This window comes from Tenrec ecaudatus, chromosome 3, assembly GCF_050624435.1.
Source record: "Tenrec ecaudatus isolate mTenEca1 chromosome 3, mTenEca1.hap1, whole genome shotgun sequence".
NCBI lineage: Eukaryota > Metazoa > Chordata > Mammalia > Afrosoricida > Tenrecidae > Tenrec > Tenrec ecaudatus.
The window spans coordinates 207,829,880-207,847,950 of record NC_134532.1 but is presented as its reverse complement, the minus strand read 5'-3'; the positions used below and the strand labels follow the sequence as shown (position 1 = coordinate 207,847,950).

The 18,071-nt window shown below is 44.8% G+C and overlaps 1 protein-coding gene across 7 annotated transcripts in view; it reads right to left on the bottom strand.

The window, feature by feature from the left end:
- LDB2 (LIM domain binding 2) overlaps positions 1-18,071 on the bottom strand; it is a 423,583-nt gene that overhangs the window by 6,924 nt on the left and 398,588 nt on the right. For 2 of the 7 annotated variants that reach the window (XM_075544501.1, XM_075544506.1), the window contains exons 6-7: positions 4,777-4,900; positions 392-543 (exon numbers count right to left, since the gene is read on the bottom strand). In XM_075544501.1, the coding sequence (XP_075400616.1) occupies positions 392-543; positions 4,777-4,900 (276 nt within the window). The remainder of the gene's footprint in view (positions 1-391; positions 544-4,776; positions 4,901-18,071) is intronic. The other 5 variants (XM_075544503.1, XM_075544508.1, XM_075544502.1 and 2 more) reach the window with 3 other exon arrangements.

Genomic DNA, 18,071 nt, shown 5'->3' with positions numbered 1-18,071 from the left:
GTACCACCTACAGGGTCTCGGAGAGTTGGAATTTCTGCTAGTAAAGGCTGGAAGCCTTTTCAGTGGTTTAAAAGCTAGACGTGTCGCGAGTGAAGGCGACTGCGATGAAGAATTTGTTGCGAGTTTAGAGGGTCGCTCAATCTTTCAAAATGAGAACGGGAACACTTAGGCGATGTCTGCCTCAGGGATTCATAATCTGGGGACCACCTGTATTTCCTTCTGACTCCCAGCTTGGAGGAGAAGGTCTCCGTGGCAGGGCTCTGCCCCCAAACCCAGCCCCTCCCGCCCACCCACCTGCCCGGGCGGTTCTGCAGCTGAGACTCCCACCAGGGCCCCTGCATTAGGAAGGCGGCACCCGGGCAGGCCAAGCCTGAAGGAGAGCGAGACTTACAGGTACCTGACTGGACAGACTCAGGTTGGCGGCCGGGGTCTTCTTCTTGCTGCCGGTGCTGGTGGCGGTGTTGCCGGCGCTGCTGTTGGAAGTGCTGCTGGTGGAGTTTTTTCTTTTTCTTCGTTTCGTGGTCGGTTGCCTTGTGGGTTCTGCTGCAATAGGAGGAAGGGAAGAAGGATCAGTTCCAGGCTAAAAGCGGAGAGGTGCGGAGAGGGGGGAGGGGGGCCACTAGTCCCATCCTTCCAACGACGCTGCCCTAGGACATGAAAAAGAATAGACTTCTAACAGTGCCCTGCCCTACCTGTTGTTTTCACTTGACACCCCCCCCCCCCCACCAACAAAACTAGGTAAGAGAGGATTACAGGTGAAGGTTCGTTTTTATGTCTCCTCTATGTGCTCACTCACTGACGACTCAGGGTAGAACGCCCATGTGGGTTTCCCGGACTTGACTCTCTACAGGAGTAGAAAACTCCTTTTCCCTGAGCAGCAGACTATGGTTTCGAACTCCTGACCTTGCAGTTAGCAGTCCGATGCATAACCACTGCATCGCATGGGTTCCTTTTCTTTACTATGTAGTTAAAATTATTTTGTACCATTCTTTCTAATTTCATACACAGGGCTGCAACCGACTACTGCATTTGAGGGGGTGAGCTATGAATATTTCTGGATGGCAGTAATTTCATATTTGAATTAAAAATATCATTGGTGAACCATGTTGGAATTTTAATTATAATTGGTTCTACCTTGTTCCCTTACCTCCCATCTGTCCATTTGTCTCATGGAGGGTATGTTCATGTGGCTGTGAGGCTAGACACTGTGCTAATAGTGTTTCACATGCCAGCAGGGTCCCCCATGGGTGACAGGTTTCAATGGTAGCCAGATTGGGAAGAAAGGTCTGAGGATTTACTTCCAAAAGCTAGTCCATAAAATCTCTATGTATCACAATAGATTATACTATCTCATTCTGCACTGGAAGATGAGCTCTGATGGCTGGATGGGACTCAGAATACAAGGTGGCTAGAACTACAGACTCAGGCATACCCAGGGATGTGCTTGTGAAGTGTGTACAAGTAATGTGCTGTTCTGTTGTACATAAGGTTGCCATGAGTTGGGAGTGACAGCTTACAACATGGACCTTTTATTTATATAAAAAGAAGGACTTTTGGACTCCCTGGCGGTGCCTGCAAGGTACTGGAGAAATGAAAAATGTTGTACAGTGAAGTGAGTGAACGAATGTGTTACAGCAGCATCTACTGGCTAAGCGTCATATTGCAACCTAGCTCTATTACACCCTGAAATGCTCAGGTAAAAGGAAGAGGAATCATCAGTTGTGTTAGCTGTGAATATGAAACTTAGAAATCCCCAAGTTTAGTAGACATACCCACAGTCTGACCTTGGAGATAAAATGCCAGAAATGATGGGTGCTATGATCGGCATAGAACTGAAGGCAACCTAACCCTGGTCGTGTTCATTTTGGACCAGAGGGACTGAGCACAGCGTTAATAGACATACAGAGTGCACAGCAATATGTGGTAACACACACACACACACACACACACACACGGCTCTTTGTTTACTCAGTAAGTATTAAACCAGGTTTACTCAGTGCCAGGCACTATACTTAACAATCAAAAATGTATCAAAAGTTTGATTTTCATAGCAACTCTAGTAATTAGTTACAATTACTACAATCTTTAATTTGTAACTAAGAAAACGAGGGCACAGAATCTTAGTGTTTTGCCAAAATGTAGGCAGCTAGTAAGTATTAGAGGTCAGGCCATACTTCCTCTGATCTCCCCGAGTCTGTCCATAGTTTCAGAAACCTTGAATATGGCAAGTAAAAACAGCCAGTTTTGCTAAGTATTCTGGTCATAGCAAAACTATGTGAGAAAACTTTGTAACATTTTCTCAAAACACTTGGTCTGCCTCTGACAGGCACTGGGGTGCAGTTCAAAGACCACTTCATCCTCTCCATTAACTCGGACCCTTGATGAAAACCAGGAGCCCTGGTAGCAGTGTTGCCCTGCTAACTGACAAGCCAGTGATTCAGAAGCACCAGCTAGCTGCTCCGTGGGAGTAAGACGAAGCTCTTGATTCTTTAGAATGTTTCTGGACCTACTACGGTCCAGTTGGAGGGTCAGTCACGGAAATGCACAGAGGCGGTCCGATCCTGTGCTACAGGTTCACTGTGAGTCGGAATGCACTTGATGGCTGGGTTTTTTTTCTTTTTTCGTTTGCTTGATGGAAATATGTAGATTGTGTTGCTTTCGATACATGTGTTCTTGTTCTGGTGTAATTAATTTGTTCCTGGTGTCCAATTGTCTTACAGTGGTGGCTTGCATATATGACTCTGATATTGGAAGCTATACCATTAGTATTTCTGTGGTCAGCAGGGTTACCCATAGTGAATAGGTTTCAGTAACGTGAACTAGGTGTACTAGGCAGAAAGGCCTGGCATAATCTGTTTTAAAAACTAGACAACAGAACCCTTATGGACCACATCAGAATGTCACCAGTGTGGTAGCCGTGGACACACCATCAGGATAATTAATTGCCCATAGAGGATGTCGTATTTGGTGACCTAGAGCATCAATGAGTGCACACGGTGACCTCAGTGAGGTGGAAGGACTAGAATTTGTTGGCAAATGTGAAGGTGGGCTGAACCAGGCAACATTTCTTGCTCCATGCGCTGGAGTAGAAAGAGCAGCTAACAACCACCACAACACTCAAAGGGTTTCACCGAAGGGACTAACACACCTTTTGATGGAGAGCTATGGGCATTCACCCTGAGGGTGAGGGGGACAGGCGTGCAAATGACTTCAGCGGATGGTGTTTTGGAAGAAGGTTTGCAGTGGACATTCTAAAGTCCAGCAAGGACCTAAGTCTGCTCTTGACAGGCCCAGAAAATGATAAACCAGGCGCGATTTCTTTGAATGTGCACAGTATCCACCACCTCTGCGATAAAGAGAATGGGTTCATCCTAGAGTGTACAGCCTGGATTCTTTTTATCGGCTGCAATAAAAAGGCATGGATTTTAGAGAAAAAAAATCAGCTCTGGCTGCTGCCTGTCCTCCTTTAATTGCTAGCCAGGAGGCTAACCTGATAGCCTCAGGAGCCATGGTAGGAAATGCAGGTGGTCATTGATATTAGCTTGTTTTGCGGGCCCAATAAGATGAATGGGGGATTTTGAAGGCTGTGGGTTTGACCATTTTATTCTAGTTACCCCCACCCTCCCAGTGCTCAGAGTCCCCAATACCTCAAGAAGTACTTGTTGAATGAGTGAATAAACTGACAAATAATCTATGTGTTCTATATGCATGTGTTGGAAAAGAGAGGTGCCTCAAATATAGGTTAGGTTAATAGACTACTTCCCCCCACCTCTGCTCACCCCATAACGGCCTACTGATATTAAAATAGAAAATCAGGGCAATTTAAGCACAGTTCATGTATTTGGATAATAATGTTCTCAAAGTCTAAAATCCAACATCACCCCCGCCCCACCCCAGATACAGAGGCCAGCGTTCTATGTGGAATTACGCTCACATCCTCAGATAACCGTGCATTTGCTTCCATTGACTGTCATGCTTGTTTTACACAGGACCCCAGGCCAATGATGAGCGGAAGGTGTCCATGCTATTTTGTGATTCAGAAAGCTCTGCGCCTCGTGTTCATAATTACTCTTTATAAAAATGATTGTGAGCGAATGGATGTGTGTTGCTTTTATGATCAATGAGGCTCAGTCCGTGCCTGGGAGGGGAAATGTTTTCGCTAGAAAGACAATTAATGATGACTTGAAGCAATAATTTCAGAAGCCCAGCAGGAGACTACAGTGTCTAAACTGCCGTCTATGGAGGTGAGGGAGAGAAGATCTTCCCAGTGTTCTCTTCATGATCAGCGTATGAGAGGAAAGGCCTTAACCAATAGAGCAACATTTATTTAAAGGTGTGTGCTCCCTCCCTCCTCCCTGGCTCCTTCCCACCTTCTTTTCTTCCTTCCTTTTTGTTATTCCTACCACTGAAAACTCAGCAACATAGCACACAACCCAAATATGAGGTCTTGCGAAGGCAGCTGTCTGGTCCAATGGTATTTTCACTGGCCAAGGAGACAGAAGAGCCTAGTTCCAGCCTCAACCTTGCTAATGATCTTCATAGTGACCCGGAACAAGTCATTCTTGGTTTTGTTGTTGTTGTTGCTGTTTATATGTTTCTGTTTCACAAACTTGATGGCATTGAGTTTAAAGTCCCAAAGCATGGCCAGGGTCTCCCCAATAAGCTACTTTTGCTGAGAAATGATCACCGTCTCATTTTCTGACATCCCTTCATCCCCCACCCCCCACCTTCAAGAAGACGCACGCCTTCGAAGGAGGGCGAAGAAGGAATGCGTACCTGGGGGCGCCACCATCCGCTGCCACTTCTGGAACAAGCAGGTCTTCAGGCAGTCCCGTGGACTGAGGTTGTAGGTTTTATGTCTGGACATCAGCTCCTGCATGGGCTCCAGGATGACACACAGCTGCAGGGGGGCAAAGACATCGGGGTTTGACGACTTGGTGATCAGAATGGCACTACAGCATGGCAACTGCTAGGATCAGTTAGAAAGCTGCTGAAGGATAATGTTCTCCTCCCCACCCCCTCATACCTACACCCCTGGTTTTGGTTTTCTCTCCACAAATATGGAGGAAAAGAAATACTACCAACATTTGATTAGACCTGCTTAGTATAGTATCATTTATCACGTGACATTGTAGCTGAATGTGATTCACACACACACACACACATACACACACTCACACACACAAGGCATTTTCTGTGTAGATACTTTTGAGCTTGAAGCTGCTGCTCTGGCTTCAGAAGCTGCTGCCCTGGCTTCTGGCTGGGGTTGCTTGCAAAAACCGCATGTTGGGAGTTACAAAGCTAGTGGGTGCGGATGACCTACATTTCCAACCCATCCAGTGAACTCCAGAGAACAAGTGGAAGCTACAGGGACTTGTGATCCTAATTCATAACAAGGCGGATGGTCAGCCCTATTTTATTTGATTCATGTCCCCATGCATCGTACACATGCTAAAAATATAAAACACTCCAGTCAGGCACACCTTAGTCCTCGCCCCTACCCTCCTTGCTTTTCAGACTTTAAAGAGGTCTTGTGCAGCCGGCTGACCCAATGTCATGCTTCCTTTGATTTCTTAATGGCTGCTTCCATGAGCATTGATTGTGGATCGAAGCACGAGGACATTATTGACAACTTCTATCTTTTCTCCCTTTATCCTGAACCAAGTCAGGGTACTTTCAATTGCATGTGGAAGCTGCATGTGGAGTAAGGAAGACTGAAGAAGAATCGATGCCTTTGCAGGATCGTGCTGGGGAAGGATGTGGAATGTATCATGGACTGCCAAGAGGACAAGCCAGTCGACCTTGGAAAAAGTATGACCAGAATGTCATACTTAGAGCCAAGGGTGGCGAGACTTCATCTCCCATGCTTTAAGCATCTTATCAGGAGAAAGCAGTCTCTGAACAAGGACATTGTGTTTGGTAAGGTGGAGGGGCGGCAAAAAAGAAGACCGCCAACGAGTTGGGTTGACACAGTGGCTGCAACAATGGGCTCACACGGGTGTGAGGATGGTGCGGGACCAGGCAGTGTCTCAGTCTGTGGTGCTTCGTGTCGCTATGAGTCACAACTGACTCGATGGCAGTAAACACCAACAACACTCTTCCTGGAAGCTGACTGCCACATCGTCCTCCCACAGCGGGGCCTGGTGGCTTTGAACCTTAACCACGGCACTGCCACGATCTTGTGCAGTTGCAAACACAGCCATGCAAATCCTGGAAACACACCTTCCGAGGTGGGAAACAAAACCAGTTTGCTATGGAAGAGACATGTGCAGCCTCCAGCTGCTTTGTGACCCCTTTCCTTCCCTTTTGCTGGCTCTCATTTTAAGCACTTCCAAAATGAGATCACGTGGCCTTTTCCCAGGGGCTCCCTGCACTTGGACTTCTTCCTGACTGAGGCTCATTCACGGTGGAGAACCTACTACCTTCTGCTGCCCAGACTGCGCTCCCTAATCCCCCACAGGGTGAGGTTGATGCCTTTCTTACATGCTCCCACAATGACCAGCTCTTTCTGCTTTATTTATTCACAGTGTGGGCATCTGCTGCCAAGTGTGTCTACTCCACCAGGCCATGAAGTCCGCCTTTCCTCTGTGTCCTCAGCCTGGGCTTAAAAGCATGGATGGATTGATGGACAGATTCCTAGGAAGATCTGAGAGAATCTTGTTCCTCAAAGCAAAGTCCAAGGAACATTTCACTCAGGACCAAATGGATTGCTTGTTCAAAACGCAGGCCATTGCCTCTTGTATTTTCCTGCAGGCAGAGTCCAGAGTGTTTATTTTTCGAAACCACAACCAAACCAAATCAGCAATACCCAACAAATCCATCACTGCGAGGTTGATTCCCTCCCTATGTGTGTCAGAGTGGAACCTCCAACTTCCAGTTAGCAGCCAAGTGCTCGTGCAAGAGCATTGTTCTTGCTGTTAGGTGCCATCAAGTTGGTGGCAGCTCATAGTGACCCTGTGCACAGCACAACGAAACTCTGCTCTGTCCCGTGTCATCCTTACAATTGTTACTCTCAAGTCCATCGTTGCCACCACGGTGTCATTCAACCTTGTTGAAGCCCTTCCTCCTTTCCGATGCCCCTCTATTGTAGCAAACATGGTGCCCTTTTCCAGGGAATGGAAAACCATACCACTGTTACAGGACCATCATATAATTCTGAGAAACATGACTGGGGACTGAGGTCCACTTCCCTATATATCCTGAATTCCAGGAAAGACCATAGAAACAGCAGGCTGTGCCCACATTCCCAGTGGTCTCCAGCTCCGACCCTACTCCCTTCTCGCTCCCCCACTGTGCCCTTTCCACTCCCTTTCTTCTCACGTCTAGGCATGGTTGCCTTCATTGAGAAAAAATATAATGCCTCATCCTTTTTATTTATCAACGATCCACATCTTCGCCAAAGCCATCAGTTCCTTCTAAGGGGCAACTATATTGTCCTTCTACTCGCAGTTGCCTCTAGACACAAAAAGAGCACTACTTTTAAGAGTGCACAACAAATGGATGTTGCGATGAAGCCGTCTCACACTGTGAGGGTGACTGGAAACAGACAAATCCGGATTAGCTATGACAGATCTTAAGTTTTGCCTACTTGGGAACCCTTTCTGCAAACTAAAAGACCAGTGGTGACATTTCACAATGAACTCCATAGCTCAACATTGTAAAGATTCTACATCTTCATTCCTGTCTTCAGGTTTCTTTGCTGAAAATCCAGGGATGCGCAAACCAGAGGCTACCCTATGCAGTCTTCCTTGGCTGCTATAGAGACCATACTATCCCTTCTCCATGAGATGTAAGAACGGATTCTCTTTCAAAGAGGAACCACTGCAACATTCTGACAAGGCCCAGGAGATGTTTGCAACTAGGATTAAGCCAGAACAATGAGGTGAGCACACACTCATAGGCTAAAGAGGCCCCCATGGGGGTGTCAGCTCTGTCATTAGGTGCCTCTCCTTAAAGGGGCCTCTGAGTAATTCTGGGTCTCCGTTTCACCTGTAAGGCAATACCCATCTCAGATATTTAGGGCAGAGATTCAGACACTATTCCAGGTCCTGTCGGGCACAGGACGGGGTGGTGTTTCCTTCTGTTGTAAACGGGGCCACTACAAGCAAGAACTGACTGAAGGGCACCTACCAACAACAATGCCAGGTATGAGATGATGTCCAACAAACGGTAGATAGCATGGCTGTATGAGAGCAAGTCAAAAAGTGTTACAACATCACAGATGCTTTGATTTATTTATTTGAGATTCTCAGGTATATATATTTAATCATTTAATTGGGGGCTCTTACATAAACCATCCATCCATCCATTGTGTCCAGCACCTTTGTACATATGTTGCCATCATCATTTTCAAAACACCTTTTTCTACTTGCGTATCAGCTCATTTCCTCCTCACCACTCTCCCTCAAGAACTCTTGATAATTTTTAAATTAGTATTTTTTTCATGTCTTTTAGCAACCGCTTTCTCCCTTCACCCACTTTTCTGTTGTTCATCCCCCTGGCAGAGGGTCATATGTTGATCATTGTGATTTGTTCCTCACCTTCCTCCTACGCTCCTGGTATCCCTACTCTCACTGTTGGTCCTGAGGGGGTTATGTGTCCGGGATTCCCTGTGCTTCGAGCTCTTATCTGTACAAGTGTCCAAGCCCAGGTCTAGATGGATTTATAAGGTAGAATTGTAGTCATGATAGTGGGCAGGTGGGTGGGTGGGTGGGGGAGCATTAAAGAACTAGAGGAAAGTGGTATATTTTGTCAGTGCTATACTGCACCTGACTGGCTCGTCTCTTCCTTGTGAACCCTCTGTGCAGGATGCTTAGACACTTGTATTAAACAAACATTTCTGAATGTGAAGCTATTGTTCCTCAACGTAGCTTCTACCTGGGTCTCCACACTTCTGAAGGCAGTGTCGCCTTCTTTCTAAGCCTTTCCCAAAGATGCATTTTTTTAAATTTGTACTAGGTCAAGTGGCTGGCATGCTGCTTTGGGGCCAGCCACACTGATAAGGATGGCACCTTCTCGGTCCTCCCAGCCCCATTAGCCTTCCCTGAAAGGATGCTGGCATATGAAGAAGATGAGCCTGTGTTTACTGTTCAAGCGTGTCAGGAAATCACATTTCCCTGCATCGAGTGTGTTTTGCTATATGGCAAATTCGACTAGCAATTTGACGTCTTTGAGCCAGGAAAGGCCTATCCATATTGAACATACTTGAAACCGGGGGATTACCTCTCTTATGGGATCCCACGTGTTTCTTCCCCTTTTCATGGTCAGTGCTGTTCTTCTCTGGGTTTGGGGGAACACTTTGTCAGGAGCTAATCCTCGGAATTTATCCCTTCCCCTTTAATATAAAAATACCTTCTCATTACTGTAACCCATCAAAAGGAACACACATCTTTGAATGAGAATCAAGGGTTCCCAAAGCCATTTCTTTCCCCACAGAGGGTTCTTGGGGGCTTCCCTTAATCACGTATACAAGTGAACCTCTGGCTCTTGGCTGAGAGCCACCGTGGCTTTGCCAGGCTGCATGCCGTAGGTGGCGGAGCTCATCCAGCTGAGAGCCGGCCTTCCCAGCAAACAGCGAATGCGGGAGAGTTAGGAAATGAAATCTGAAAGAAGGTTGAGGGAGTGGATTCCTGCAGTCAAGAGCCAAATCCTTCTGGAGCCAGGATTTCTGCTCTCACTAAGGTCTTAGGATCCCCTTAAGAATTTGGAGAAAACTTTACAGCCCACCCTCTCATATTTTGTTCCAAATTTTGGATGCTTGTGAGGTCACTTTTGGAAGACTTAGTTGTGCTCATGAGAAGCCAGCACATAGACTAAGAGGCAGTAGTTTGACCAGCACAAGGGAATGTTTTGTGGTTTAAAATCAGAAAGGTGTGCATCAGAGTCAGATTCTTTCTCCAGACGTATTAAATCTGGGAGGCTGCATTATATGAAGAAGATTCCAGCATCAGGATTGGTGGAAGGCTCGTTGATCTATGCTACACAGATGATGGAGGAAGCTTCATCAACAACCTGCGCTACGCAGGTGGCACAGCCTTGCTTGCTGCAAAGTGAGGAGGACTTCAAGCACTAGTGGATAAAGATCAAAGAGTGCAGCCTTCAGAATGGATTGCACCTCAATATAAAGAAAAAAACAAACAAAAAACAGTCCTCCCTATTGGACCACTAAGCAACACCCGATAAATGAAGAAATGATTTAATTTATCCAGGATTTCATTTTGCTTGGATCCATAAGCACCATCCATGGAAGCAGACACGGGTAAATGTATATGTGAAAATAGGTAAAGACGTATCCCTCCATATGTGTACCAACTGTTTCAAATAGGTTTATAAATGTAGTGAATCACATAGGGGGCAACGTTATGAACACTCATTATCCATGGCCCAATACCTAAAGGAAAGGGATCCCTGGGTCGGGGGCTCTGGACCAAGGTCAATAGCATAACATAGTCTACAAAAGCAAAGGTTCCACAGCTATCTGGTATTTGGTGAATAGTGGCTGTTCTTTTAAAAGCCTGCGAGTAGCCCTTGCAGGTGCAATTATTGGTCTGTGCTCATCTTGAGCAACAAAGAGTGAAGAAAATCGAAGACGCATAGAAACAATTAGTTTAATGGAGCACACGAACCTCAGTCTCCATGATCCCGAGACCAGAAAAACAAGATAGTGCCCAGCTATCATATCATGTTTTCTGAAATGAATCACATTAGGAGGCCCTGTATAGAATGGGAGAAAATGTGAACCTCAAGATCGTGAAAGACACCAGGTTTATGTGTCAATAGAGACTGGTGGAACCCCTGGGACTACGACCTTTAATCACCCTGCTGTCCAGGTCCATAAAAGGGCCTATAACACTAGGGAGGCACAGAAAGTCTTCATCGTAATCAACCATTTGCCATCAAGAGAGCAGCTTTTCCCCATGGGTAATTCCCCATGGAATTAGGGGGGAAGAGGAAGAGAGAAATATAATGAAAAGTATCTATTTGCATTGTTAGAAAGCCACGCTATCACTTTGAGGATTACGCTGCACCTGACTCAGCCTACAGTATTTTCAGTCAACACACACACACACACACACACACACACACTCACACACACACGCACACACGCACACACACACACTCACACACACACTCACAAGATGGATGTATAATGGAAATCCAAAGGCTAACTGCTGTTTGGGATTATGGGTGTTGGCAAAGAGTGTTGACTATACTGTGGACTGCAGAAAGAGTAAATCTGTCTTGGAAGAAGTACAGCCATGTGCTCCTTAGAAGCAATAATACCGAGATTTTGTCACACCTACTTTCAACATGGTATCAAGAGGAACCAGCCCCTGGATTTGGACAGAGTTAGGTGATAGGGTTTATATCAACTTGGCTAGGCAATCATTCTAGTGGGACAAGGAAAAGGAGGAAGACTCTGAATTAGATGGATTGATGCATATGTTAGTCCCGGTAGACTAGAGAAACAAATTCATAGACACTCATGTGTATAAGAGAGAAGTTTATATATAAGAGCAATTGAATATTGAAAAAACATCCCAGCTCAGTCCGGGTCAAGTCCATAAATCTGATATTAGTCCACATGTCCATTACCAGTTTCTAAATTCTTCTTCAGACTCATGCAACACATGCAATGGTGCCAAATGCAGGGAGATCACATGCCAGTGGGTGGAAAGTCTTGTGGGTCCAGTGATGGTGGAAGCATCTCAGTGCTTGTAAGGGTCTCCATGTGGCTCCTCACCTCCAGGGCTCTTGCCATCAGCCTCTCTCCATGTGGCTTGTCAACAGCAATGTCTCGCAGGAACTGAACGTGTGTCCTGCCTCCAGCGAGCTATTTATCTCCTTAGTGCTTCCAAATGAAGTCATCAAGCTGCGAACTAATTGACAGGCTAAACTCTACCCATTCACTCTTAAGTCTCAACTTGACAACAGATTATGTAATGACCACAGTGCAGTAACTGCAACTATGGGTTGAAATTTAGCAATGACTGTGTGCATGAAACAGGACCGGCAGTATTTTCTTGTGATGTACGTAGGAACCAACTCAATTCAACAGTACCTAACAATGATAACATGAGGTCTTTATAATCAAACCCATTGCTGCTGGGTCCATCTCAATTCACACTCAACATCTAGAATGGAGAAGAACGGCCACACAGAAGTCTGTCAGAAGCAGACTTCTCATATCTTCCTCCCAAGGAGTGGCTGCTGAGTTGGAAGGTAGCTGACCTTTCAGTTATCAGTTGAGCTTCTAACCACTGCATCATCATGCCTTCTTCACCTTGCATGTATGAGTGCAAACTCCCCCTACCCCACACACACCCCACTAACAGGAATACTAACAGAATTAACCTTAACAATGTATGCCCTTTTATTTTGAGGAATTTCTATACCTGAGAAGTTGATCCTGCTGGATACCTCCCAGCGGGCCATTCATTTTCCCTGATGGGAAAGGCCACTGCAGCCAAGCCAGCTGCATCTGTAGCAGCTTGCATGCAGGCTTAGCTGCATTTGGTCACCTTCTGCAGCGGTGCTGGAGGATACCAGGAAGAATTCCAGGACACAGTGGAAGAGGGCAGGACACAGCTAGGTCTGAGAGCTTGTACCTGAAATATCCAGTTAAGATTCCAAAGAAAGCTTCTGCCGATCCCAAACAAACTCCCAGAACACCCTTTGCTCATTTAGTGGGCATTGTTGGAGTGTCTTAAGGAGCTTGCTTGGGTGGTGCTGTGAGTTAGGCATTGGGGAGCTAATCAAAAGGTTGGAGTAATTAACTCACCAAATGCCCCTTGGGAGAAAGATGAAGCTGTCTACTTCTGTGAAGAATTCCAGATGCAGAAATTCTATATAGGATGGCTAGAAATCAGGAGCTATCCAATGGCAGTGGGCTTGTTCTGTGAGTTTGGTTAGGAAGGGCTTGGTGCTAATAGTTATTGCTCACCAGTTAATTGGAAGTTGTTGGCTCAAGCTCGTCTCTGGTTTGAAAGGCCCGACGACTTACATCTGAAAAACTACAGTCACTGCATTTCTACAATGTCACATGTAAGGTTGTCAAGAGTTGGGATCCACTAAAGGCAATTGCTTTTGCTTTGTTTACTCTGCCGTTGTCGGTGTTTCTGCTTCTAACTTCATTTTCTGGAATTCTGGCCCCAGCACTGACGTTTCTGCAGGGAATTCTCCAACCAAGGAAGGATGTAAGGAATGGGTAAAAGATAATGGGTAGCTGAATTTATAGCAAGGGGTTATCTTTTAATATAGTAGACAAACCAAGCATTGTCTTACAGACTTCATGGTGAAGAATTTGCCCATTTGATTTAAAAAAAAAAGATTGCTTCCCAAGTGTAAAATTCTTCCTTCAGATGCACATGCAATCAATCACCCATTACCACATGTCTTGTAGCAGGAAGGAAGATCTGAGTTCTGTCTCTGGAATCTTGCCTTTTCATAATAGCAGAGGGCCCAGCATATGTAGACAGCATGGGGCTTGTTTGTTTGTTTGTTTGCTTTGTTCTGTTTTTATCTGACAGCTGTCTGAGAGAAATTGGATTCCTCTTAGCTGCACACTCGTATCCTGCTGCTGGCAGCTCTCATTGCATAGGTCTCAAGTGTAGGTAGTGCTTGTCACCAAGCCAGAGCTGACACTGTGGTGGAAGCATTTCTTTACCTCCCAAATGTGCTTTGCTAGTGCTGTCATGTCAGCTGACTCATCACAACCCCCACACAACAGAACGAAGCACAGCCCTGTCTTGCACCGTCCTCAGAATCACGACTGAGCTTGGACCCATTTTTCCAGCCATTCTATCAATCCATTTCATTGAAGGCTATGTTAGTCCAGATTGACTGCAGAAAAAAATCCAGAGAAAACAAAACTAATATATGTATAAGAAAGAGCTTTATATCAAAGAGCAATTGTATATTAAGAAAACATGTCCAGATCAAGTCTCTAAGTCTGATAATTGCCCATATGTCTGATACCAGTCTACAGTTTCCTCTTCAGACTCATGCAACACATGCAATGATGCCAAATGTAGGAAGATCACAGTGGGTGGAAAATCTTGTGGATCCAGTGGCAAATGCAGGAAGATTTTTCTGTGGGTGGAAAATCATGTGGATCCAGTGGCAGTGGAAGCATTTTCAGGGCTTTGGCTGCCATCAGCATGGCTCTATGTGGCTTGTCAAAAGGGTGAAGCAGAGAGAGTTGTTTCCTGCCTCCAGAGAGGAAGATAGGACTTCCCAGAATCCTCAGGAGGTCATGCCCACACAGATGCACCATTGACTATGACCGGATTGACACCCCTTCGCTCAGGTAGACAGGAGATTATATATCTGTATAAAGGTCTTTCTCACTTTTATCATCCAAGCACGAGGTCCTTCCCCAGGGATTGATCGCTTCTGGTAACATGTCCAAAGTATGCCAGACCAAGTCTCACCACCCTTGCTTCTAAGGCGCATTCTGGTTATACTGCCACCAAGACAGATTTGTTCATTCTTCGGGCAATAGTATGTTCACCACTCTTCACTCACACCATAATTCAAAGGCATTAGTCTGCCTTCCACCTTCCCTTTCTCCTGTTTTCTTTTCATGTGCATAAGAGTTGATTGAAAAATACCATGGATGACCCAGGTGCACCTTAGTCTTTAAAGAGATATCTTGGCTTAAAAATATATACATATAAAAATACCTTTGGCAGCATATTTGCCCAATGCATTACATTGTTTGATTTCCTCACTGCTATTTCCATAGGCATTGTGGATCCAAGTAAAATGAAATCCTTGAGCACGTCAATCTCATTTCCATTTATAGTGATACTGCTCTTTGGTCTAGTTGTGTATATTTTTCTTTATGTGGAGGTGTTCATGGGGAGGAAGACTGATTAACATTTTGTTTGATTTTTTTTAATGCTATACTCTGAGCTTGAACCATTGGCTCTGTGTGTATTGATTTGCCAAGACTGGCAAGTCAGCACCTTGCTCAGTTCTCATGTTATTTTTTGTCCCTTGGAAGCTTTCCTTCCTTTTATGTTAGTCATCTAACCAAGGGATCGGCCAACGACGACCGATGGATTAAACTTGGCCTTGTTTACAGATTGTTTTGTGTTATAAAGTATAGTAAGGTTTCCCCACGAAATTCTCGGCTAGCCAGAACTTGCTAGCCTTGAAGAATAAGCAGGTGCACGATAATGGCGCTAAAACCTTCCTTGGCATAATTTCCCTGGCCTTTTGCTCAACAATGCAGTCTCCAACTTTCTTAAAACTTCGGAATAAGCCGCTATGATCTTCCTATGCCCTTGGAGAAACTATGAAGAGTACTCCTTTGAAATATCAAAAAATGGTTGTCATAACCTTCAGAACTGACCTCTCTGCCTGGAATTTAACTGGCCTAGCACATCCATTCTGAAGCCATTAATTTGATTGGACCTTTCTTTTGAAGTCACTATGAGCAGACTAAGTGCATTACCAAGAGAACTTGCCTGCATCCATCACTGAGCACAGTGGCATATTTCAATGTTCTGTTGGAATAAAACCATGCATGTTTGTAGAGGAAACTTAATAACAATAGTTTTTATGACATGTCCCAATATTATTGATTTACATCCCAAAGCACGTTGTTTATTTTGTGGTGGTTTAATCTGGCTCTGATCTATAGACCACACTCTCATCGCATCATCTTAATCCATCCAGGTCTTTCAAGGCCCAGCTGAAAGCTCAGGGCATTCTTGCCCAGAGAGGACCCTTTTTACTTTTATAACACTTATTACGTCCAATGTTTGTTTTTGAACTGAGAACTTTCCTTTCTTGTGAACTCGTGTCATCTCCTTATCTGTAAAACCTCCACTTACTGGCATCACATCAATTCTGACTCACACGGACCCATATCTTTATCTGTGGCAAGTGGAATTTTACTTTTCTGCTTTTCTTTATTTGTTGTAACAGTAGGTCGACAGAAATATTTGTTGAGGTGTAACTCAATGATGAGTTGTGGAATAGCAACCCTGGTATAGACATTGAATGGATTATAACATTAATCTGCGGTGGCCCCCTGCCCAGTGAGGAAACACAGTTGCAAAGCCACAAAGTCATCCAGACCTGATATTAAGGAATAGGGTTCTTATTATATACTCTAGAGAGACTATATCTTGTTATATACCCAAGGGAATACGTTTTCAAGGGCAGAGAAGAGGTCCCCAGTTAAGTTGGTCTGATTGCACTCTTTGCTCTCCACTAACTGCTATGTTATCTGTCGCTCAGAATATGCATGTGGTACATTGCCTTTAGGATGTCAGGTTCAAAACTTTCTCATTGTCTTGCTTCATTGTCATTGTACTGCTCCCTAATACAAATACACGGAGTTCATCTGTGCAAGAGGGGTTCAGACTTCTGAACCAGATTAATTTTGCTTCAGTCCCAACTCTGGAGTGGAACACAACTAGCTTGTGTACTTTTGGCCAACAGCTGTCTCTTAGTCTTGGTTTCTTCATGTGACAATGGAGACGATGAAACCCATCTCTGATGAGCTGAAGCAACACATAGGTAAACTAAAAAACAGCATCACACTAAATGAAGGGCAAATCGAAATGGTCACAATTCCATTCTACGTGGATCAGTCGTCAATGTCCTTGGAAGTAGTAGCCAAGAAATCAAACAACTTAATACGCTGAGCAAATATCTTTTTTAAGTTTAAAAAAAGAGGTCACTTTGAGGACCATGGTGTGCCCTGCATTGCCTCATGTGCATGCGAAAGCTGGAAAGTGCAAAAGGCAGGTTGAAGAGTGGATGCATAGGAATTATGGTAGTGTTAGACCATCCTGGATATGGTGTCACCTGACAAAAGAATGGACTGATCGGTCTGAGAAGACATACAACCAAGAAGCGCCTTAGAAAAGAGGTTGGTGAGACTTTGATTGACTTAGTTTTGACATGTCATCAGGAAAACCCATAGCTGGAAAAGGGAATCATGTTTGGTAGAGTCCAAAAACCGAAAAGCAACCTCATGGCCATCGAGTCAATGCCAACTCATAGCGACTCTATAGGGCAGGGTGGAATTACCCCTGTTGAGTTTCTGAGACTGTAACTCTTTACAGGAGTAGAAAGCCCCCTTATTTTCCCCTGGTAAAGTAGAGGGTCAATAAAAACAAGGGAGCTTTCCGTGAGGGGACTCTCGCAGTAGCCACACATACTCAAACATATCAACAATCATGAAGATGGTGCAGGACCAGGCAATGCTTTGTACATGAGGTCACCGCAGAATCGATGTCAACTAACAGTATAACAATAGCAACCATCTGTCAGCCTTAATGCATGAACCGTCATAACTAAAACCAAACAAACAAGGAAATGCATTGCTATCTAGTCAATTCCAACTCACGGCAACCTTAGAGGACCTACTCATTGGGTTTCCAAGGTTGTAATCATTACCAACATAGATGGTGACATCTTTCTGCCACAGAGCAGGGGGTGGCTTCTAACCACCGACATTTTGGTTAACAGTCAAGTGTGTAACCACTGGACCACCAGGGTTCTTTGGTGTGCTCACCAGTGTTCAAGTGATGAAAATTGTTAGTATGATGCACGAGAAATAGATCACATGGGCTGTCTGGGAAATAGGGAGCCACTACAGAGAACATTGCAAGGATGGCAATCACCCCAGGGGTACTTAGCACTTAGTAGCTAATGTCCCTGATATTCTAATTTTAGAATTCAGAGATAAAGCCAAGATGTTCAAATACAAAAGATGTGTGTGTGTGTGTGTGTGTGTGTGTGTGTGTGTTTCCCCCAGGAATTGCTCCTCTGGCTAAATTCAAATTAGAAAGATATAGGAGGCTGGGGGAATGATTAAGAAGCAAGCTCTTATCTAAGTATGAGGTGGTCTCACCTCATTAAGAAACACAGCTCACAAAAGGGATCTTAAGACAATGGAAAAAGATAACTAATGAAATCTACAAGCAAACCCCCAAACAACACAAATAATCTCACCTAGACACAGATAAGAATGAATAGCAAGCGTACACAGGCGTCCAACCCGCTCTGTTGTGGATGCTGAGAAACAAGATATGGAAATCAATGCTTTT